Genomic DNA, 23,739 nt, shown 5'->3' with positions numbered 1-23,739 from the left:
CTTGCCCCTGTCCAGGCCTGGACAGTTGGCTCTACCTCAGCAACACTTTATAGCAAAATCAGTGCAAATAAAATCCCTCAGTGACCTCACTGGGTGTGAGTATATTGGGCATGGGACCAGGGTTGGGAGCAAACAACCTGCATGAGGTGTGTGTGTGTGTGTGTTTGTTATTTACTGCTGTCTGGAGTCACATGAGGGCATGAGTGTGATGGAAAATTGGCTTCATTCATTCAACAAACAGAATAAGGTCTTCTCTGTCAGGCACTGGAGATATTAATAATAGAGACGCCCCCCACACACACACCCTCTGTGACTGTCAAGCGAGGGAGACAATAAAGTTAAACCAGATAGAAGGTATTATGTAGTACAGCTAGGAAATCTCAGGGTTTTAGGAACTTAGGTGAGACACTTAACCTTGCGTGAGGCATTATAGATGGCTTCCTGAGTACTGAAGGAAGATGAATACTAGTTAGCAAGCCTACAGAGTATGTGGGGAGTGTGCAGGACAGTGGACAGAGATGAGTTTCTGAAAGTCGTCTTGGCTACATCGCAGCGTGGCATGCGAGGGCCTGGATTTTCTGGTGATTTGCGCTTGCTCCTGAGAGCAACCTGGAGACACTGACTTGGACCCAGAGAGAACCAAGATTCCTACAGCGCTGGCTCCTTGAAAACGGTCCCACTTGAGACCGGGGCTCCGACAAAGCAGAAATTTCGAACTGCTTAGCTGGATGGCGCAGAGTCCCATAGCTGTTCCCGCGTTTCAGTGTAACTGCCGGACTTCCGAGGATCCCGTCGGCCCCAGCACTTTACCTAGCCCGGGATGCGTCCAGAGTGGCTTGGGTGTGCGGCCGCCCCGGAAGTGACGTACTGCCCCGCTGGCCGTGCGGAAGTGGAGATGGCGGAGCTGTACGTGAAGCCGGGTGAGAGAGCTGTCGGTGGGCTGGGGGCCGTTACAGTGCGGGGTGCAGAGCCTCCGACTCCCCTAACCCCAGCGTAGCCCGCTGGAGCTCTTGTTTCGCTTCACACGTCCCCTCTCTTTCTCAGGCAACAAGGAGCGCGGCTGGAACGACCCGCCGCAGTTTTCTTACGGGCTGCAGACCCAGGCTGTGGGGTCCAAGCGCACGCCGCTCACTAAAAGGGTCGCCGCTTCCCAGGATGGATCCCCCAGAGGTGCGTGGAGACTCGTTGGGGCTGGGAAGTGTCGCGGATAAGCCTATTGGGAGGGACTTTTCTCTCCTCCAGTTTCTGGGGGGAGAGTGGGTGGAGGCTCCCAAAAGGGGCTCAGGAAAGGCCGTTTTCCAAGTCTGTTCTCCAATGGCAACGGCAGTAACTGGTGTGTTGGTTTCAAAAGACACTATATAGGACCATTTTAAGTCATCTACTCTAGACTTATGGCTTTAAATATAGTTTTTATTTCAAATTTTTATGTCGAATCTGGGCCTCTTCCAGAACTTCACAATATGTCTGTTTTGTCTATTCTGTATCTTCACTTGGATATATATGATAAGCGTCTCAGACTCGACGTGTCATTCACTCATTCATTTAATCAGTATGTCTAATGAGCACCTATTACGAGCCAGGCAACGTCTGAGGGTAGACAATAGTGAACAAGACCAAGGGTTTCTACTTTCACGGAACGCACACTCCAGTGTTGGATACAGACAAATGAAATAGTGGTAAGTGTTATGCAGAGAAATGAAACAGGATGATATGATAGTGACTGGGTAATTAAAGTCCTACGGTTGACATTTAAGCTGAAATCTGAATTATATGATTAATTATGTAGTTGTTAGTTCCTGTCTAATTAATCCTGACTCATAGCAACCTTGTGTACAACAGAATGAAACACTACCCAGTCCTGCACCATCCTCATAATTGTTGCTATGCTTGAGCCCACCCTTGCAGCCACTGTTATCAGTCCATCTTGTTGAAGGTCTAACCCTTTTTCGCTGATTAAAAGCTAGCCACACAAAAAATCAAGTGTGAGAGTATTCCACAGGAAACAGGGCAAAGACCCTGAGATGAGAACAAGTCTGGCAGTTTCAGAGATTGAAAAAATACCAATGTGGCAAGAGCATAGTGGGCTAGGAAAGAGTGAGATAAGGTCTGGGACACAACATTAGAGCTGAGTGGATTTTGTAAACCAAGATGAGAAGTTTGTATTTTAATTTAGGTAAATTTGAAAGTCTTTGAAAAATTTAGAGGGTCATTTTCCTTCTGAGGATTTCCTAGGCAAAGGGGGTTTGTGCCCTGCCAAAATGAGCTCAGAATTGGCTCTTTTCAGTACCCCTTCCATTCTTCTCATACTTTTCCACCACAAAACAATGATGTAAACACCAGCGTCTCTTAACTTCTGTACTATTGACATTTTGGACCACGTAATTCATTGTTGTGGAGACTGTCTTGTGCACTACAGAAAGTTTAGCAGCAAACCTGGCCTCAGTAGATGCCAGTAGCAGTTCCCTCCGGAAGTTGTGATAGCTAAAAATATCTCCAGATTTTGCCAAATGTCCAGTGGGGACAAAATCTCAGCAGGTTGAGAACCACTGACTGATTTACATCTTAAAAAGGTCAATGTCTGCCATGTGGAAAACAGAAGTTAGGGAAGTAGACAAACCAAGAGACCACTGTGGTAATGTAGGCAATATTTGATGATGGCTTGGACAAGGATGGGAGTTGTGGGTGGGGGTGGTAAGAATTGGAATATGTTAGGAAGTGAGGGAAAGTGGAATCAAGGCTAACCTTTAAATGTTTGGCTTGAAGAAGTTGCTGGCATTCATTGATATGGGTAGACTGAGTGATGAAGAGGTTTTGTGGGAAGGGGGAAACCAACCTTTCTGTTTGGCCAAATTATGTTTGGGCTGCCACTTTGGGAAGAGATCTAGGCCAGAATTACAGAAATGAGTTACCATCATATAGATAGTATTGGATATCAATGGGCTTGAATGAAGCTACTTAGAGAGAGTAGAGTAGACGTGAGCAAAGGAAACTGAGGAATGGGCAAAGAAGTAAAAGACAAATAAACCAAAATCAAACTATCAAGTCAATTCCAACTCTTAGCGACCCCCTTTGGGTTTCCAAGGTGGTAAATCTTTATGGAAGTAGATTGCCTAGTCTTTCAGTGGAGTGGCTGATGAGTTTGAACAACCAACCTTTTGGTTAGTGGTCATATGCCTTGGGCACTACACCACCATTTGTTGTTGTTATATGCCGTCGAGTCGGACCCGACTCATAGCGCCCCCTCCTTGGGTTTCCGAGGCAGGATCACTATGGAAGTAGATTGCCCCATCTTCCTTCCGAGGAGTGGCTGGTGGGTTTGAACCGCCAGCCTTCTGGTTAGCAGTCAAGTGCCTTAGGCACTACACTACCAGAGCTCCCTACACCACCATAGGAGAGTAAAATGATGAACCAGTTATGATAAAGGTTGAGAAGTAAGATATAAAAGACCACCAAATTTGACAACATAGCAATCACTGGTATCCTTTAACAAGAGCAGTCTCTGGAGTAGTGAGGACAGATACCTAGGTGTTAATAATTTCCAACCACACAGGCTTCATTTCTGTTCCTTACGTAAGTCAAGACCTTCCCTGCTTCTTGGGTGCTGTCCTTAGAGTTCCTTCTGCCTAGCACACTATTCTTTCAATTCTTCATGGCTGCATCTACCTTATCCATTAGTTCTCAACTTTATAGTTGAGACTATGTGGACACTTTTTGCTACACATTAATCTAGGAACTATACCCTATATTCTTACTTAATCCTTACAGTAACCCTGTGGAATTGTGCTATAAGCTTATCTCTGTTTTACAAAAGAGGAAACCAAGCTCAGAGGTTAGTATCTTAGTACAGGTCACACACTTGGTGAGCTGGGAGAAACATATATGTCACCTCAGAAAGCCTCCCCTGAATATTTGGTCTGTCACATCACCATTTTATATCTTTGTAGCAAATAACATATACTTGTATTGTCTACTTTAGGATGAATTTAGAGTTGAGCTTCTTACCCCTTTAAGCTGTGTTGCTTGATCCTGCTTTACACCTTTTCAGTCCCTGCCTCAGAGACTACTCCTGGGCCCCCTGCAACGGGACTTCCACCTCCTTCAAATAAGGCTCCCAGGCCCCCACCTAAAGGAAGTTGTTCTACCTATAGTGTGGAGCCTACAAGCTCCCCAGTCATTGAGTCTGAGACTCTGCTAGAGGATGTGCTGAGACCTTTGGAACAGGCATTGGAAGACTGCCGTGGGAAAGTGAGGGTAAGCTCAGTGGGGCCTCTGACCCTGGTACACCATGTGGTGGTGGGGAGGACTCCCACTGACAGCTGCATGCAGTATAGCTCCCAAAGGTAGACACTCTGACCTTATGGGCCATGGCTCTTACCCCATTTTTGACAAACCCAGGATTTAAGGAGGGTTTGTGGGACTTTTGAACACCAACACCAGGCAGTAGAAGAGGCTTATGGGAACAAGTTGAATTTAAGTCCCATTGTGACTGTAACAGCCTGATTTTTTGTATCTCTAGAGTAGACTTTTTGTATACTTTTTGTTATTTCCAGGGTAGACTCTGCTGATTTTCTGCTCAGGGAATTTCTATATCAACCCAATAAAGGAGGGAGAGGGAAATCCTCTTTTATCTATATTTATACTGAATTCATAAGTAAATTCTCTGAAGGCAATGGATCTGAGATGTCTTCAGAGGGAAGTAGCATGGTTATATCACCTCTTTGGTCCTAAGTTTCCTTTTTTATAAAGTGACACCACAGGGTGAACCTGTTGAGGGTTTGAGAAGCTCCAGAAAATTTAAAATTCCAGCCATACATGCATTTTTCTTAGGGAGAAATCCATAGGTTTCCTCAGATCCTCAGAGGGGCTGTTGACTTTTGTGTAAAGAACCAGAGCCATAAGGACTAAGTATAAAGTTCCTGTGCCAGAGCGCTAGTGCTTCCTATGTGATGCTGCCTTTCTCCTCCCCTTGTTGGGCAGGCAGCACTGACTTGGAGAAGGGTGTTCTCTCTCAGAAACAGGTATGTGATGACATCAGCCGACGCCTGGCACTGCTGCAGGAACAGTGGGCTGGAGGGAAGCTGTCAATGCCTGTAAAGAAGAGGATGGCTCTACTGGTGCAAGGTATGGGTAGGTCCTGCCATTGTTGGCCGAGCTGGAACAGGTGCTGAGCTTTTGGGTGACTGGGAGGGGAGGTGAGCTGCCTTTTTTGCCCCAGGCAGCTTACTTAGCCCTAATCTTTCCTCAGAGCTTTTAAGTCACCAGTGGGATGCAGCAGACGACATCCACCGCTCACTCATGGTCGACCATGTGACTGAGGTCAGTCAGTGGATGGTGGGAATTAAGAGATTAATTGCAGAAAAGAAGACTTTGTCTTCAGAGGAGGAAGCCACTGAAGAGAAATCTGCAGCTACAACTGAAGAAAGCCAGACTGTACCAGGCTTCCTTGGGGCTCTATAATCCTGTGGGTTCTCTGGATTTGTCTCACACCATCTCCAATGCCTTGGCCTTCTCTCACTTGGCTCCCTCTTACCACCAGGGAGACTGTCTGCTCCATTGGGATCTGTGATGTGACCTATCTCTGGGGGAAGAGGTCCCACACAGGCCACAGGGAGGCCACTTGTCACCCAGAGCATATGCATTTCAATAAAAAGATCTCAATGGTGGGCCCTGGGTAGGAGTAGTAAGCCCTTCCTATACAAAACTGGTCCCCTCTGGTGTCCTTAACTGCCCAGCTCCTTGAAAATCTCTGTTCTCTTACCTCCATTCATCATGAAGAGCTCTGTTGGGTATGATTGCTGCCTGCTGCTTTCCCCAAAATTTGACTGAAAAGCACATCCCTTAGTAACTGAGCAGGCCTGTCTTTGATCAGTTCAGCATGAGAACAGAGGCTCAGCACAGGGAGAAAAGGAAGGAGAGACTGCCCTGTTTGCACTGCATTGCCCTTGGGGTATAGAGGTGTTACAATATTTAGAACCAGACAACAGGGTTCCTGGTATATTAACTGAAGGAGAAAAAATGAGGTCCAGTTTTTTTTTACTTTAGGGTTCACTTTGGACTGTATGGTCTCTCTTAACCTGAGCAACAGATCTGGCTGGCAGGAACCAGAGAGGTCCCAGGTGGGTATCATGCCATGAGAAGGAAACATACAGGTTTTCAGTGTAGGAATAGAGGACTGGTACTTGTAGGTGGAGAATAGAGAAGGCCTAGGGAGAATAGAAAAAGACTAGCAATGGCTGGAGTTGGATACTACCATCTTTTCTAACTGAGGAAAGGCTGCTGTGGAGGCCTGGTTCTAGGAATACTGATTTCCTGGAAAGATGGGAACAGCCCTTGGCAGGGGGTCAGGCTGTTGCTGTTTATGGTTTGTTGGCAGGGGTCAGGCTGTTGCTGTTTATGGTTTGTTGGCTTCTGTAGCCTCCTTCAGGCTCCAACTGCTGCTGGAAATGGGCTCATTGTGAGCTAGGAATGGAGCTTCTGATCCTAACCAGGCTTGCTGGAGCCCTTCAAAGGGAGAAGCTGTGTGGCTGATGTGGGAAGATCAGCATTGATGATAACACTAGAGCCAAGATATTTCTTTGAATGTTTACTAAGCAGCCGGAAGGTGACATACTCCATCCCCAAATCCTAGCTCCTGAGCAAGGAAGGCTGGAGGGGGTGGGGTGGGGTGGGGCCCTACAGACCAAAGAGGAAGTAGAGATAGGGGCTTGACAAGGTACTCACTCCTATCTCTGATCTAGCTGCCTCAAAAATAAGGGAGGCCCAGAACCAACAGGCCACTCCCTTCCAGATTAGATGAGGCCAGCTGGCCTTTGGATACCCCAGGAAGAAGTGGTGGCAGCAGCGGCGTGAGGGATCCCTCTATAATTCCACACACCAGGTCATCTGTACTGGATCAGATGTCCATTTCAAACTGTGCATCATCTGGGGAGAGAAGAGGACAAGTTGCAGGGCTGCGTGCAAAATTTCCAGGTTTAGGGTCAGTGCAGAAAGCCCTTTTGAAATTAAATTCCCATTCTGCTTAGCAGAGTAATTTCTTAGTTTTAGGTCCTGCTTTCCTTACCGGGTATCTCTTCCTCTGTCTCCTTCTGCTCCTTTAGCTCCTCCAGCTTGGAGCGTGGTGCTGTTGGAGTTGTGACCCCGGGAATCTGAGGGAGGCAGCAGGGAGGTGTCCGGGCAATGGGTGAGTTCTTGCACTCCAGCAGGAACTTTCGGTCGTAGGTGATCCTGGTGCCTGTCAAGAGTAGGGGCTCAGGTAAGAGGCAGGAACTTGGGGAAAGAGCTGGTTGGGGCCTCAGGCCTTTTAGGGATCCAAGAGTCACATTTCCCTGTGCATGAAAAGTCTGCTTTCCGTCCCAGCCAGGATCTTGGCTGACTAGCCTTCCCATCACTTAAAAGGTTTATCAGCCTAACCGATGTAGGATTGTGTACCATAAAGCAAGTGGGGTATTCCACCTGCCCCAGGCAGGGGCTTTAGGTTTAGGGTAGCTTCAGGTCTTAGCTATAGGAGGGGCACCAAACTTGGGAGTTCAGGGCCTTAAGGCTGCTCCTCTACCACTCTGCTGCCTCTAGGACTACCTTGCTTTGGTTCACAAGGTGGAGTATAAGCCTCCAGTCTCAGTTGGATCAGGAAGCCAAATAGCAGATATGAAGGTTATCGAGTGCTGCCACCTGTGCTCTAGAGGGGGTGGGGAGAGCTGTGTTTCCGGAACATGGGCTTTCCCATAAAACAGGGACATACTGTTCTCACCTTGACCCCTCCCAAGCCCTATATGGCCCAGCCCAACCCAGCAATACTTGGCCCTTAAAGGGCCCTGCCCAGTTCCCACCCCTCCCCTCCGTCTCCACGTGGCAGGAATCCTGGGTCAAAAGCCCAGCAGGAGCTCGTGATCCCAGGCTGCTCGCCCAACCCAACAGCCGCCAACCAGCCCCTGCCCCCGCTTTGCAAGATGTTACTTCCCGCTAAAGCCATACTCTCTCTGCTGGGGACGCGGTTCCTACTCCCAGACGGCAACGTCGCGAGGGACTGGTGGATAAGCAAGGTGTCCAGAACCCAGGCCACAGAGGGGTTACAGCCCAGATTGACCCGGAAGCAAGGCTCAAAGCCTTGTAGCATCACTTCAAAGTTTTAGGGAACCGGGCCTCGGCTGCGAACCGCCTCCCCTAAAACTACATGCAGTGACTTACGGGCTAGTTCCGAGGCCTGCACCTTCCCGCCTCCGCCCCCGCCCCGCAGGAGTACTGTGGAGCTAGCCTGCCCACTGCCTGTGGACCCCGGCCCGCTGACCTCCCGGTGTAGTGGAGTATAGCGTGCCCCCTGGCGTGGTGCTGTAGCAGTCTGGCAACCGGTCTCGGCCCCCGGGAATCGGGCAGCTTGTGGACGTGGACATAGCGAGAGGAAGAACAGGAAGGCAAGCGGATTGTCCTGAAGATGTGGGGCGAAGCGCAGCTCTGGGTCTAAGGCGGACTCCGCCGACCACGTGCAGCCCCAAGCAACAACACCAGGGCGACGTCACGCCCGGGGCGGGCCGCCCGCCGTCACTCAGCCCGACGGCCCCGCCCCACCCGCGGGGGGAACAGGCCCTTGGCAGGGGAAAGCTAGCATGAGTCCCAGGCCCCGCACAGGCCTCCTCTTCCTCCTAGCCCACCACCGGTGGATGAGCTCTTGAGCCCTGCAGCAACTCAGCTGTTTACTGTTTACTACTGGGCACCAAGGGCAGGTGAGGTAAGGCGGACGGTATTGGCCACGTATTAACTCACCCATTTCTCACATCAGCTTTGGACAGTAAGGCACCACTATTACTCAATTTTGTAGCTGAGGAAACTAAAGCCCAGAGAAGTTAACTCACACATAATGTAGGTCAGGGAGCTTCCTACCTGGGTATATCTGATTCCAGAGCCTGTGCCCTTCAATACAGCTGTGTGTACTGCCTTCCATAAACAACTACAATACCAGGTAAAAAGTGCCTTGATGGCCTGGTGCACAGCTTAAGGAGAAGGTCTGGAGAGAGGATGGGCTTTCTGGAAGAAGTGATACCTGGACAAATTAAAGGATGAGTAAAGGTTGGGGGAACAGCAGAGGCTACAGCTGGGTAGAGAGGAGGTCTGCCCTTTGAGCTCTCTGCCATAGCCAGATGTTCTCAGGAAAGCAATGAAAGGGGAGCTGATGACAAGGGCCTGGAAGGTCAGAGAGTCTGGCTTTGGAAATTAAGATTTTTTGATGTAGGCACAATGATATGAAGAGAGGCAGAAGAGGGGTGGTGAAAAAGTACTCAATATGTACATACTCTGGTAATCTCAAACTGATTCAGTTGTCCTCTGGCTTTCTCAAAATTAATATTGCCCCTCAGCCTCTCCCCAGACACCAAAACCAAACTATTGCTGTTGAGTCGATTTGAATTACAGTGACCCCTCCTTGGGTTTCGAGGTGGTATCTCTATGGAAGTAGGTTGCCCAATCTTCCTTCCAAGCAGTGGCTGGTGGGTTTGAACCGCCAGTCTTGCGGTTAGCAGTCAAATGCCTTAGGCACTAGGCCACCGGAGCTCCCTAGCCCCTCCCCAGCCCCTTCAAAATGAACCGCTTGACTGTATGTATTTATCACCTCAGCTCTAAGGAGTACTGGTGGTGCTATGCTTAAAGGTTCAGTGGGAAAACTAAAGGCTGGCAAAACAGCCATTCCTTGGGAGAAAAACACTTGGTGATCTGAATCCATAAAGATTATAGCCTAGTAAACCCTATGGGACAGTTCTAGTCTGTCATATAGGGTCACTGGGTAAGTCCAAATCAACTCGATGGCATATAACCACCACCTTAGCTCTGACTTCATCAAACAGTCCTTTACCCCTAACTTCCTCACTCATTAAAAAAAATAACAGTAATTGTATTTTATAACCTATTGCTTCTCAATCTTTAATATATATATGAATTACCTGGAGAACTTGTTAAAATGAAGATTCTGACATAGTATGTCTTGGGTGGGGCCTGAGATCTAGACTTTCAATAAGCTCCCAGTGGTGCAGATTCTTTAGGTCCTTGGCTCACACTTCAAGCAAGGGTATATATAATCGTTCCAAAAGGCTTTTGAGCCTCTTACGAAGTGGTACATGCCTAAATGAAGTGTCTTGAGGTGCTGGAGGGTAAGGCTTGGGAATAAATTGTGGAGAGCCATCTATGATGATTCAGCCGTTAAGCAAGGTAATTAGTCCCATGCAGAGAGTAGAGATGGGGTGAAGGTCTGTGAGACTGAAGGTGGGGACTACAGCTATGAAATGGGTTAGGCAAAAAGGCAGTGGCTATGGGAATGGGGAGAAGTGGATGGGATCTAGATACACAGAAGAGGAAGGATAAGGTGTGGGATGAGAGAGAGGGAGGATAAACTAGGATAATTTCCAATTTTCTGGCTTCAGAGTGTTGGTGATTAGTAGTACCATCTAATATAACACGGAAAACAAGAGAAGGGGCACATGTTATATTGGGGAATGTATAGTGTGTGTGGAATGCTCAAATGGAGCAGCACAGTGAAGAGCTAGATCTACTTGTCCTGAAGCTTAGGGGAAAAGTCTGGGCTAATGATACAGATTTGGGTGGCGTTAAATTCAAGAGTGTGGGATGAGATCACCTAAGGGCAAGATCCAGTGCAAGAAGCAGCCTGTACACATTGGTATTTATTTAAAGGTTGGATGGAGTAAGTTGTTAGTCGCTGTCAAGTTGGTTCCAACTCATAGTGACCCTGTGTGCAGCAGAACAAAACACTGCCTGGTCCTGTGCCATCTTCACACTCATCGCTATGCTTGAGCCCATGGAGTAAGAGGAGTCACCAAAAGAGATTGAGGAAGACCACTCAGAGAAGTGGGAGAGAACAGTGTCAAAGAATTTCAAGGATCAGTGTGAAAGTGAGAACTTCCTTTTATTAATTTCTGCCACAAAACAACATCCTCAGTTACTACTGCATGCAGCTAATTTTTCTTGAAACACTATATGCTATAAGGGCTGGAGATCTAGAGAACAAATATCTGGCTTTAGAGAGAAAGTCAGATTCCTTATCCATTTACAAAAAGCATTCAAGTCAGAGAGTCAATACTAATTACCCATTAGACCATGGGAAGTTTTAAAATAATACCTATGCATGGGCCCCACCTACAGAGATCTGATTTAACTGGTCTGAGGTAGGCTTGGCTCTTGTATTTTATTATTATTATTATTTTAAAGCTCTCCAGATTATTCTCTGAGGGTAGCCATGATTGAGAACCCTTGATTCAGGTGAAGGGATATTGTTAGATGCCATCAAGTAAGCTCTGACTCACAGCGACCCTATGAATAACACAACAAAACACCGCCCAGTCCTGTGCCATCTGCACAATTACTGCTATAGCTGAGCCCACTGTTGCAGCCACTGATCTCGTTCAGGGTCTTCCCCTTTTGCACTGACCCTCTACCAAGCATGATATCCTTCTCCAGGGACTGGTCCCTGTTGATAACGTGACAAAAGTATGAGAGATGAAAAACTACTAGGCACAATGAAGGAAATCAGGAAGAGAGATACAAGGCAGAGGGTTATTTCCAGTTGAGTATTATGTTGGGAGAAACCTATGAGGGAATGAATACCTGTAAGGTCTCTGTTACCAGGGAAAATTGCTTTGTGCTCATATCAATACCATCAAGGTAAAATAGGAGGTGAAAAGTAATTACAAAATAAATTTGCAATTATATCTTTTGTTTCATCATCCTGTTTTCCAAGTTATGTCTCAAAGCCCATATTCCTGCCCTATACTGGAGGTAGTCCTAATACACTTGTTTTGGGTGATTAAAACCACTGTTCTCTGACTCATTTCCAACAGGAGATATTAAAGATGAAGGAACTTGCCTTTACCAGTAGGCAAATGATGACAGATTTTTGAGCATGAATAGAAAATGCAGTATTATCAGAACTCCTTACCCCAGGACAAGGTCAACTAGGAAGATGTCACAACCAGACATACTTCTAGGAAGAAGAGATCTAGGGCTAGTCAGAGAACAAGATATTCAGAAGTTGTTTTCCTACAGGCTTGTTTGCCTTTTCCTGGGTTTACAATGTGGTCCAAAGGTCTTAAACAGTGGGACAGAACCACATATACTAGAGTACTCTGTTGTTTGATTTGAAACTATAATACCAGCATTTCCCTTTCCATAAGCTAATTTCAATGTGAGGATGGTTCCCTCATGCACTAGTTTTGAGGTTTGGGAGGATTTGATCAAAATCTATATACAGATGGAAACAGCAGTTCCAAGTCCTAAGATTTCTTACCTCAGGTTAGGAGAGGCCACCATTGGCTGTCCAACTCTCTTCTTTGGTCTGGTTAGCTGAGGTGATGGGATTTCCCCTTTGAGAGCAGGGACTGAAGGAAGCAGACTGGCCTATAAAAGGGCAAGTCAGCACACTGTAGCCACAATAGGTTTATAGGGTCTTAAAACAGTAGTTTTATTGATGGTAGAATTTTATTACATTGAACATTACTTGAAATAAGTGGATCAAAAAATCTTGACAATACAGTTTTATTCCTTGAAAGAGTTACTATTGTCATGGGGTTTGAGCTATGCCTCAGCAGGATGTTTCTTAATGATTTGAGGGCTCACTATGGATGTGAAGGGTTTTCTTCTGCCACAACTAAAATCTCAAAATTAATACTGGCCCCACAGCAGGCTTTTGATTCCATGTCAGAATCCATGTTAGGGGTTTCAGACCTCAGCACTGAAGATATTCTAATAACTTCCACTCTTCTTGGACCTTATATTCTCATTCACAAGAAAAAAAAGAAAATCTATGTTAGGGTTAAGAGGTCTCTTTTGAGTTCATTTAAGTTCAATTTTGTTTTTAGATGAAGAAAATCAAGCTCAGAAAGGTGAAGTGACTTGACTAAGGTCATACAGTTTTCAAGTGGCAGAAATGAAAACAGAACTTAGACTTCTGACTCGTATTCCACTGTACCCATGACTGCCTCCCCTCCCAGATCCCTTGTATATTTTTAAAGTAATTAAATTCTTACCTGAGCTAGGTTTTATCCAACATTCAGGTTGGCAAATAGCAGTAAAGTAATGCCAGGAAGAGGCAGGTAGAGGAAGATGAGATTGTAGCAGACGAAATGGGGTGGGGAGTATGCTAGGGGATCCAAATAGTCAGAAAGAAAGGAAGGCAGTGCTGGTTAAGGACAAGGGAGAGGGGTATCCTAAAGAACTCCCAACTGCACAGCTCCTGTTTCTTCCTAATCCTCCTAGAGTTTTTTCATAATTGCCTCCTTCTCATCTCATGGATTCTAGGTCCTGAGATAAAGTTTCTCATTTTATTGTTCTCAAGGTGCAGAATATAGGTTTAGGGGCTCCTCCAAAAATTCCAGATGTAGTGTAGATAGTTAAGATAGAACAAAACTCGCCTTTTGTTCCATTGAATAGTTTGTTTAATAATATTTCTCACTAGTGCAGTTCATCAAGAGCAGTTTCATTCATTCTACTAATACTGGATGATTTTTTGTTGGTGGTAAATGGGACCATCAAGATACATAGGTGATCTGAGGGGTCTTTTGTCTCTTTAATGTGATCAGGGTCTCTTGAGAATATTTGATGTGATTATCAAGCACTACAAAGGTAGAAGCTTTGATACCAGTGATACTTTCCAAATCATTTCAAAGTAGAAAATAATAAACGAGCATAAGGAAGTTCTCTCATAAGTAAGATTATATGCAAGACAAGGGAACTATCACAGAACAAACATGTTGTGTCTCCTCAGGTACTGGCTTTAGGACTGGGGCAGAGAAGACTGAGAATCTCTATTGGCATAAGAGTAGACAAGTGCTGCCTCTATGGTTCTGCCCCTAGCTACCACACTTTTTCTGTGCATGCTCTTGTGCCTTAATATGTGTTCTGGTTTCTCTATCAGCCCCAAACATTTTATTTATTTATTTAGATGGCCTATAGGCATTGGGCTGCTAACCAAAATGTAGGGGAGTTCAAACCCACAAGCTGCTTTATAGGAGGAAGACAAGGCAATCTACTTCCGTAAAGATTTACAGCCTAGGAAACCTGATGGGGGTTGCTATTATCAGAATTGACTTGATGGCAGTGGGTCTGGTTTTTTGGTTTTATACATAAGACCAGGAAATTGGACTATATTAAAACACATGAATAAGTTGATTACTGCTCTTGTCAGTGGAATAATATTTCCTTCTCTATTGCATCAGAGTCTTGGCATAGCCTATTGTTTGGCCAATGCAACCCATCCCCATGTTCTTGTGTTTAGCTTGTTCAATATAAAAGTTCTTCATACTTGGGGCCATGGAAGTAAGCCCAGAATTAATCACATACTTCAAAATATTACTCAGCTGAATTCAATGACACGATAGAATTACCTACACAAGTCACCCCTTTGTATGTCCCAACTCAAATAAAACTTTTAACTGAACAAATCTTTTAGATAAAAGCACAAAAGGAACCCGAATTGATGATTTGGGTGTCCCTAGTTTGTTCAATGTCATCTTATTTAAAATCCTATTGTTCTTATTGACTCACACATGAACTATAAAGAGCTAAATCAATCCGTGGCCTACCTGCTAAAGTCAGGTAGACCACACTGAGGAAGTCTGAAACTTTCTTATATGTAAGATAATGAAGACAACAAGGAATGTTTAACATACAACAAACAGATAACTAGTCTTAAAAGTACTTTTTCAAGACAGTCTAAGACTGGACTCTAAAGTGTAATAAGTGAGAAGCCTGTTACAAATATAGTATTATCAACCTGGTTCAATATGATTGTGAACTGGGTGGTACCTGCATGACCACTGAAAGGATCACACCCCACTTCTAAACACTGTTCATCTTTTTATTGAATATTCTGGTAGATATTTCACATTAATACAGGCTACATTAAGTAGAGCCACTATATGACAAGAAATTTACTCAATTTTTTCCTTTTAAGTATGTAAACAATTATACATGTATTTACTGCCCTAAAAGGTTGAAACATGTAATCATGTAATTCTCTTCTGCATATAAGTAGCATTCAGTATGTTTAGCCAAAAGCACTAAATTCATCTGATCTTAAGCTCAAAATGGCCAAACTAACCAGAAAACATAATCAGGTGGATAGGAAAATCAATTTGTTCTTATACAATGGGCAATCAAGTTTCCATTGCTAAAGCCTCAGAGAAAATGTCTTAGTTAGGCACATTTAAAAAAAAAAAAAATCCCCAGAGTTCTTCCAAGGTCATAGGTTTCTCAAACAAGGCTAAATAGTAAAGACCTTCTAACTTAGTTGACATATTTGAGATGCATGTTTCCAATATGTGGTGCCCACGTGCCAGGCCAAATCTGAAAAGGGGGAGGAAAAATTGGAATTTCTAATTAGGAATCTTTAGACATTTACAAAATAAATATATAAATGCAATGGCAATTCACTGTTTCTGCCTAGAAAGAATACACATACATGAAATAAAAGGTTTAGTACCATCACCTTCATACTGAAAAACTTAGATTAAGTGGTCACATATCATTTCTGATACTCAGAACTTGCACTACCCACAGAATTAAAGGAATGACATGACAAATCTGGAAAAAATTAAAAGAGTGAGAGGGCACACTAAGCCCCTTTTACCTGCTGGGCATCAGTGCATTCAGTTGAATTTTGGATAACTTTTATCATAGGGTTCCAAGCAGGATCTGGGTTATGAAGTCCATTAAACAGAGGGCCTCCTGGAACGTCAGCAAGTTGAGGATGAGAGGGTATTATGGTGCCTCCATACATGGAAATTGGCAGACCCTAAAAAGGCAGAAAGGTTAGTTTAATCATGAAGTACTTATAAATGATGATTCCATACCAGCTTAGATCTTTCTCCTTTCCCTTTGTTCAAAGAATTCCAGGATCATATAAGTACAGCACAGTACAGTGTTGAGAAATAAAAACTAGTCATCTGCATCAGCAAAGCTTTTTGATGAGAAACAAACAAAAAACAAATCCATCATTAAATTTTTGGGAAATTTCCCATATTTGAAGAGCACAAATAATATCCTAATGTTCTCATTAAACTTGTAGCCAACATCTAGCTTTATGGCAGTCAGAAAGGTCTCAGTGCAGAAGGCCTCAGAGACCTCATGGCCAACTTTTGAGAGGGACAGAGAGCCCTTCCTGAAAGCTGTAGCAGCAGAACCCAAGTTCCTATTGTTTTTTGCAGGGAGTGGGGATGAATTCAAGATGGTATAAGGAAAAGCTACTGTTGACAACACAACCCATTCTTGAAATTGGATAAAGGACCTGGCAAAGTCATGGAAACAAACTAGTTATACCAAAAGGGAGAATCATGTCAATACAAGCTGTTCCTTAACATGTGACTGCACAGTCAAACAAATTAAAATGCTTGTCAACTCACTTTAGAAAAATCCACAAAACCGCTTGCCATAGGCTGATGAAAAATGTTAGAGGGTGCTACCATTCCAGAACCATCTCTCTCCAATGGTTGGTGCTGAGAGAATGTGCTTGGGTCTGATAATTGTTGATGCATTGGATGGTTCCCTATCACAGACTGTGACCAACCTGATAAGCCTTCTGAAAAGAATAATTGAGAACAGAGTTTGATACTTATTTGGATAAACCAATAAAATATAACCAGTTGATTCATTTTTCATACTAAATTTTATCAAAATCATTCCTCATGTATCGTGAGGGTACATTCATCACAGTCTTTTCAAACAAACAAACAAACAAACAAGTCCCTGGAAAACTTGGGTGAAGTCCTCTGAATAGTCCAAACATTCTACCTTGTCCTTCAAAAGATTAAGTGTTCTCTGAAAGAACTCAAATGACTATCCTATTCTAAATTAGAAAGTTTAAGAGCGAAAGGAGGCATGCTTTGAATCTTTTACTTCTGATCAATTCTATAATTATTATGGATGCTATTATCACCTCAACTACCATTCCAGACTCTGAGACTGGGATGAATTCTTCAAACCTATAAACACCTCTCCCTGATTGAGTATAAAGTATAGAAACTAGATTTTATTGCATGTTTGCTTTTAAAGAACATTTTAACAGCAAAATGCCAAAATTTACTTGAGATATTCCTCCAAACAAAGGTCAAGTAACTATACCTGACATAGCGTTGACACCAAATGACCAGATACCACTGTGTCCAACAGGAGCGACAAAACTGGTCCCCACAGGCGCTTGGGCAACAGACCCTCCTTGCCGAATCCGGGCTAGTCTCTCTGTTCCAATGGGGGGAGGTATCTTTCGATCCTGACTGGCATTGCCTCCTTTTGGTTGGCCCAATGTTGGTGGTGCAGAAGTGGCTGAAAGAGGTGAAGATGATCCCGAAGAAACAGATGGAATAGGAGAGTCACCTGGTGGCAAAATATTTCTCTATTGTTTTATTACACATAAAAATTAATTATAAGAATATGAGAAACCTTACTGGAAAGACCTATTCCGTAACATAGGTTCTGTAAAGAAAAACCTCATTTTATAGGATCACTCTAATAAAAAGAAATACTTTCTATAAACATTATTCTAGGCTACTTCTGTCTATAAGTACAAACAGTCAAAAAAATTTTTCCCAACTGAACTGAACAAGGTGAGGAAGAAAGATGGCCTCAATATTTATTCTAATTAATCTTCTCAATGTACATTATCACATTTCAACATAACTTAAATGTGGCAGCGTTTGCATAGTACCCAGCATACTGTCTGCTAAACAGCTGATGAACCGCTATCCTTGCTAGATTTCTTCCATTTCTACAGTCCTTTTCTCCATCACAAGGAAGATAGTCAAATGTGAACAAGGTTTCAATTCATGACTTTGTTTCTTAATGCAGCTGTCACATAATTTGGTTGGTCTTCCTTGTCAAAAAGGCCAATACTCACAACTTCCTCATGATGCTCATTAAAATAAAATCTTGTTTAATGTTAGATAACTTTTATCTGTTCTAAATACTGAAATAAATAAGTCAGAAAAAATGAATTCTTTTACTTTTGAATAATAATTCATTTTCCAAAATGTAAAATAAATATGAAATCATATCAAACTGACCATATACATAAATCAACTTCTATTCAGATTTAATAAACTATTTCACAATACTGTCACCCAAAGATCCATTTGTAAAACTACTTATAGTACCTCTTTTCTTGATTCAAGTCCCAATGAAAACATTTCTGAATTGGAAGAATAATTTGATGCTGGTTGTTAAGTTTCCTGTCCTACAAATGACTGACAATTTTTGCAATGACTACAATATAAACCTCTGTATACCATTTCATTTACTCAAGTTCCAGTGTTTCCTCAAACAAATAGTTTAATAATTTATTCAACACTCTTTGGGAAGAGTTCCCCCAAGATTCCTACATGAGTTTGAGGCGCTTGTCCAAGGATGGGGAGAAAAATGTTGTCTGTTGAAACTAGGTGTCCCAACAGGAGCTGGCCCTTGCAGGAAAACCCGTGTTCCTGGTATGCTGGAAAAACTTGTCAGAGGAGTAGAAGAGGAAGATGGGGAGCTTCCTGATGGGTCAATGGATGGCAATCCTGAAATAAAACAGGGACAAGACATCTAATTAGCCAAGGCTTTAAAATTCAAAGTCCAAGGTTTCTTAATTTTTTGAAAAGAAGAAAGCATAGAATTTATTTTTGTAGATCACAGCAAGGAGAATCTACTATGTGATAATGCATGTCCCAAATCCATTTTTTTCCTTGCATTCCAGAAGAATACCACTAGATTTGGAGAAGTGAACCCAATGGCAGTCTTCTGGAATAAAATTCTAGATAAATCTCAAAGCTTTCACTGAAGTGGGCATGAAATGAGAGCATGTCGTGACTAAGTGGTCTCTAGATCACTACCTTCTGCTTTACTTTTTAGGGAAATCTCAAAGTACACCTTTTTATCTATAAAACTATATTCATTTCCTATGGACAACAAGTAATAAAAGTATACAAATATGTCATTCAGAAGGAAAAAAACATACTATTAAATATTAAACTTAGGATAATTTCAGCATCCTATCTGATAAAAAAAAATCAATTGCAACATATATCAAAGTTTCTATCTAGTTTGTGTAAAAATGAATTTAGCAGTCTTCTCAAATTCCATTGCTTTCTCTGGAGAGTGTATTAGGGAAAGGGGACAAGGGTCTAGAAAAAGATTACACGTGATTTCAGGAAAAAGTAGTTAATACCAACATTAAAAAGATGTTAAAATTCTCTCAAGCAGGCCTTGTTTTCAAACGGTTTGAAAACAGCTTTGAGATATGATTCACATACCATATAATTCACTCATTTCAAGTATACAATTCAATGTTTTTTAGCATATCCACAGCATGATGCAACCATCATCACAATCAATTTTAGAACAGTTTTGTCTTCCCTTAAAAGCAACCCATTAGCTGTCACTCACCATTCCTCCTTAACCCCTCATATCCCCACCTCTAAATAACCAGTAATATACTTTCAGTCTGTATAGACTGATTATGGACATATTATGTGAATGGAATCATCATATGGTCTCTGTAACTGACGTCTTCACTTAGCAAAATGTTTTTAAGGTTCATTCATGTTATAGCATGAATCAATACTTCATTTCTTTTTAGTGATAAATAATATTCTCTTATATAGATAAATCACATTTTGTTTATTCATTGATTAGCTGATAGACATCTGGGTTGTTTCCACTTTGTAGCTATTAGGAATAATGTTACCATGTGTACCAGTTTTTGAACAGACACTTGTTTTTATTTCTCTTGGGTGTATCTAGGCATGGAATTTCTAGATTAAATGGTAACTCTGTTTAACTTTTTAAGGAACTGCCAAGCAGTCATATACCATTTTCCATTCACACAAGCAATATATGAAGGTCCCAATTTCTCTATATCTTTTCCCATCTTCTCAAGTATTACTACTCCTTACCTGAAACCAGGAGTAAACTATATCTATGAAAGAAGAGCATCAACAAAAGAAACCACACAAGCAGTTAAGAAATGCTATCAAGTTTATCAATCCTAGACGCCAGAAGGAACACCAAGGATTGATGCTTTCTATCACAACCTGAGCACTGGCAATGAGCTCTTCCTTTACTGTGGGGTTGTTGAAAACCTCTACTAGTTTCTCCAAAATGAAGTTAAAAAAGATGTCTGTCTATAGAAAATAAGGAAAAAACCCTGGAGAATATTTTGGACTATAGATGGCTAGTATTTCCATTTAAAAGATGATTCAGCAGGTATGTTTTTCTGAAAAGACAGGTAAATAAAAACATACCTGAAATGAAAGCTAAGACCGTACACCACATCCATAAACTCTCACAAGTTTTAAATAATACAGACAAGATTATAATTAGTGAAAGAGCAGCATGAACTATGGGTAGTTTTCCAACTGGAAAAGAAATACTAAGTTGTTACAGTGCTTCTTAGCCCCCACCCCCCTCCCCCACATTCTAGGTCAGTTACATTTCTAATTTGATATCCAGAATAGTGCAGATCAACTAAACTCAGCTCTTAAACTCTGGAAAACAGATTCCAGCTTTCCAAATATCTCTAAGCCAATACTAGCCTCAAATCTATCTGCATTTTCCCACAACGCCTCAGCAGCTAATTTCTAATTTTAAGGAACCAACAGCTGAATCTAAGTTTTTTGTTTTTTAAATTCTTATTTTCTATATAAGAGCCCACAAAAGACTGGATCTCTTCAAATAGCTGCATATAATGTAGATAATATATAGTACTATTAAACAACATCATTTACTAATTAGTTTGAGTAGCCAAGACTGAAAATAAGGAATGTAAACTATGGACTGATCCCTAAACACATTTACAACTCAGATTTTTAAAATCTGAGAAATGTGAACAATTACGATGATTTTTTTTTTTTTAAAAGTCCTAACACTGCAAATTTGGAATGCTTGAAGCATCCCATGAGTTGTTTTTTTTGTTAAAATCATCTTACACCAATTCCAAGAAAATGAACTAACACAGTGTATATAACCTCCTCACTATGAGGAGTAGACATATGATACAGCTAATTATATATGAGTGATTCAATCCCTGCTTTTTTGTACATGCAATCAACAATCATTAAAGGATCTTTCTTTATGACACACACTCATTTCTTTAAGATCATGCAGTGTTAGATGAAAAGTAAACATTTTGGATCATATTATTCTGTTAGAGACCCAAACTGAGCTGTAACAACGTTATAACTTACCAACAGGACTAGTAGAAACTCTCTGGGAAGGTGGTCTGAAGCCAGGTGCTTTGGAGTTGTCAGAGTGCACGTTTTCTAAGTGTCCAAGTACAGAGTTACCTAGGTACGCTGACTGAACAGTAAACGAAGCATCTGCAGCAACTCGTGAGGACAGTGGACCATCTCCCCAGCCCTGGTTAGCTGGCACCTGATTGCTATCAAAAAGACTACTGAAGTGATTGAAAAGTGTGGCTGGGCCAAACGTAGGTGGCAAAGATTTATTTGCTGGGTTAATATGCATCTGAGAACCATTCATAATGTTCATAGCTGAAGAAAGCTGCACTGCAGCTGGTGGGCCTTGAGGTGGTGTTAAAGGAACTGGATTTGTAACAAAAATAGACTGGGGATCTTGGTGTATATTTGCATTTGGAACCACTGAGTAAAAAGAACCTCTGGGCTGCATTCGATGAGAAACTCGAGGTGCTGGTACAGCTAATTGAGGTACATTATTGGTGTCCTGATTATCAGCAGCAACCAATCTGGGTGATGTCAAAGTCAATGAAGCAGGTTCTGAGTTAGATGCAAAAGGCATTGACATAGGACTTAAATCAGACACAATGGATGGCTGTGCCTCTTCCTGTGTGTTATTGGAGGGAGGAGTAGGACTACTGGATGAGTGAGTTTCTGGAGCTCCTGGGGTGTTGCTGGCAGAGCTACTGCAACTATTTGCAGTTGACGATGGGGTACACAGGTTTGCCATGGGCTGGTCCTGTGTGGACATCTTTTCTTTGGGGGCTGGCACAGCAGAAAAAGACTCCATCTTTTGTGAAGAAAGCTGTGCTTGAGGAGTACTTGCAGGCAGAAACGTGGTGGGAACTTGCCCACTAGTGACAGGTGCAGAGGAGACAGAAGGCAGGGAACTACAAGTGCTTGTCACAGAAGAAATCACTGTTGCTGGAGGACTTGTCTTAGGCACACAGGCAAAGAGTTGCTTCCTAACTGATGAAGGAGTCCGGGTACTAGTCACACACAGTTGCTGACTGGCAGCAACTACAGACGAGACAGTGATAGGACAACTGGCAGTAGTTAGGCCAGCAGACTCTGAGGATAAAACAGTCCCGTTCTGGTTAGGTAGACGGCCTGTATTATTATGCTTTGGAGAGCTATTTGTGTTGCCAGGATTCACAGGTCTTACAGGGAATGGTCCCCAAGTGTTAGGAGAGGGTGAAAAGGTTCCTCCAAACTGAGCCATAGGTAAGCGAGGATGACGAATCTGTTGCATAGTCTGAGCAGCCAGTAGAGCAAAATGAGGGTGGGAATAAGCTAAGGGTAAAGAAACTGGGAAAGAAGAACGTACATTTGTTGGAACGTTCTTATTAAGTTTATTAGTGGGCTGGAACGTAGATAATGTTGTCGCTTGTGAAGTTACAAGAGTTGGAGCACTCAAGGGAAATGCATTCTTATTGGAAGCTGCTGTGGTGCCTACTCCAGATGAGAAATTTGCATGAATGGATTTGGTGCTGGCAGGTGTTCTGATGTGATTTTTAGGTATTAAGTCTTCCAATTCCTTAGCAGGATCTTGAATAAGTGCATTGATAAGCTGAACTGCATACCTTGTTGATTCTGTACCACCCCTGGGGAAAGAAAAAAATGATCAAAAATATAAAAACCAGGTAATAATTTACTGATCATCAAATAAAATTCTTGACTGTACCATACCCAACAAAACTAAGCTTTTCATAAAAATCTCCACACGGAACTAGCACATACATCTTTCATAATTACCTTATTGTGATCATTCTCTCGCCATTCTTATCTTTTTGTTTATCCACGTCAATATGGGCACCAGTAACATCTTGTATCGCAGTGATATTACATCCTCCTCTTCCCATTATCCTGGACACCACTGAGGCTGGAACAGACAACTTTTTTGACCTATAAAATGAAGACTACACATGAGTTTATGAAATCCAGAGTAATGGTCTTTACTTAAAAGGATGCTTTAGTAAGTATGTTGATGGATATGTGTAGAATAATATTTCTCAGACCTTGAAGACAAAATTATTAAACATTTTTAAAATAGACACTGATTTCTCTTATCTTACTGAACTTAATTTAGTGCAGTGTAGTAAATTACTTAGAATGGCTTTTCTACCCATAAGTCATTGTAAACTCAGTGGTGGAATGAGCAACTGAGGAGCTCCTGATTGTAAATGTTATCCACCTGGGTAATTTCTGTTGGGAGTGGCACAACGCAATGTTATGGGAGGCTCTCTCTCAGGTGCTTAGAGTTCTGATGCTATGATTGGCTAGTTTGGCCACTCTGCCAAGCTCAAAAGGAGGCCTTCTAGAGGCAGAACTCTCTGACTGCTGGTTGAGGAAGACCTGCTGTTGAAAGAGACACGGGCTCCTGAGACACGCGTTGCTGGGAAAGAGACGCAAGAGACATGCATTGCTGAGTGAGACACTGAGGGACCAGCACTGCTGGGAAAGAGACTGTGAGAGACTGTTGGCTGAGGGACGGTGGGCTGGGAGAGAGACTGAGCATTCTTCCTGA

The 23,739-nt window shown here is 42.7% G+C and overlaps 2 protein-coding genes across 2 annotated transcripts in view; one reads left to right on the top strand and one right to left on the bottom strand.

The window, feature by feature from the left end:
- The first annotated feature begins 865 nt into the window (after window positions 1–865).
- Window positions 866–5,457, top strand: SRA1 (steroid receptor RNA activator 1). Its single transcript, XM_007938996.2, has 5 exons — window positions 866–920; window positions 1,045–1,170; window positions 4,046–4,251; window positions 5,013–5,121; window positions 5,246–5,457. Exons 1-5 carry the CDS (start codon window positions 896–898, stop codon window positions 5,455–5,457), a joined length of 678 nt encoding a protein of 225 aa, XP_007937187.1. The 5' UTR covers window positions 866–895.
- A 1,599-nt stretch (window positions 5,458–7,056) lies between these two features.
- The window catches only part of LOC103195433 (ankyrin repeat and KH domain-containing protein 1), a 173,635-nt gene continuing 156,952 nt past the window's right edge, over window positions 7,057–23,739 (bottom strand). Inside the window, exons 28-35 of the mRNA XM_042780711.1 lie at window positions 22,968–23,117; window positions 21,204–22,816; window positions 18,363–18,539; window positions 17,110–17,310; window positions 16,392–16,567; window positions 15,620–15,784; window positions 12,281–12,390; window positions 7,057–7,231 (exon numbers count right to left, since the gene is read on the bottom strand). Coding sequence (XP_042636645.1) covers window positions 7,057–7,231; window positions 12,281–12,390; window positions 15,620–15,784; window positions 16,392–16,567; window positions 17,110–17,310; window positions 18,363–18,539; window positions 21,204–22,816; window positions 22,968–23,117 — 2,767 coding nt within the window. The remainder of the gene's footprint in view (window positions 7,232–12,280; window positions 12,391–15,619; window positions 15,785–16,391; window positions 16,568–17,109; window positions 17,311–18,362; window positions 18,540–21,203; window positions 22,817–22,967; window positions 23,118–23,739) is intronic.

The sequence above is a fragment of the Orycteropus afer genome, unplaced genomic scaffold, assembly GCF_000298275.1.
Source record: "Orycteropus afer afer isolate SDZICR_OR568_19922 unplaced genomic scaffold, OryAfe1.0 scaffold00056, whole genome shotgun sequence".
In the NCBI taxonomy this organism is placed as follows: domain Eukaryota; kingdom Metazoa; phylum Chordata; class Mammalia; order Tubulidentata; family Orycteropodidae; genus Orycteropus; species Orycteropus afer.
Note: the sequence above shows the minus strand (reverse complement) of the source record. Positions and strands in the feature narration are given on the sequence as shown.

Coding starts and splice junctions, on each gene's coding strand:
- SRA1 (XM_007938996.2), top strand. CDS start 896: ATGGCGGAGCTGTACGTGAAGCCGG. Junction 921..1,044: donor GGAGCTGTACGTGAAGCCGG/GTGAGAGAGCTG, acceptor TCTCTTTCTCAG/GCAACAAGGAGCGCGGCTGG. Junction 1,171..4,045: donor CCAGGATGGATCCCCCAGAG/GTGCGTGGAGAC, acceptor ACACCTTTTCAG/TCCCTGCCTCAGAGACTACT.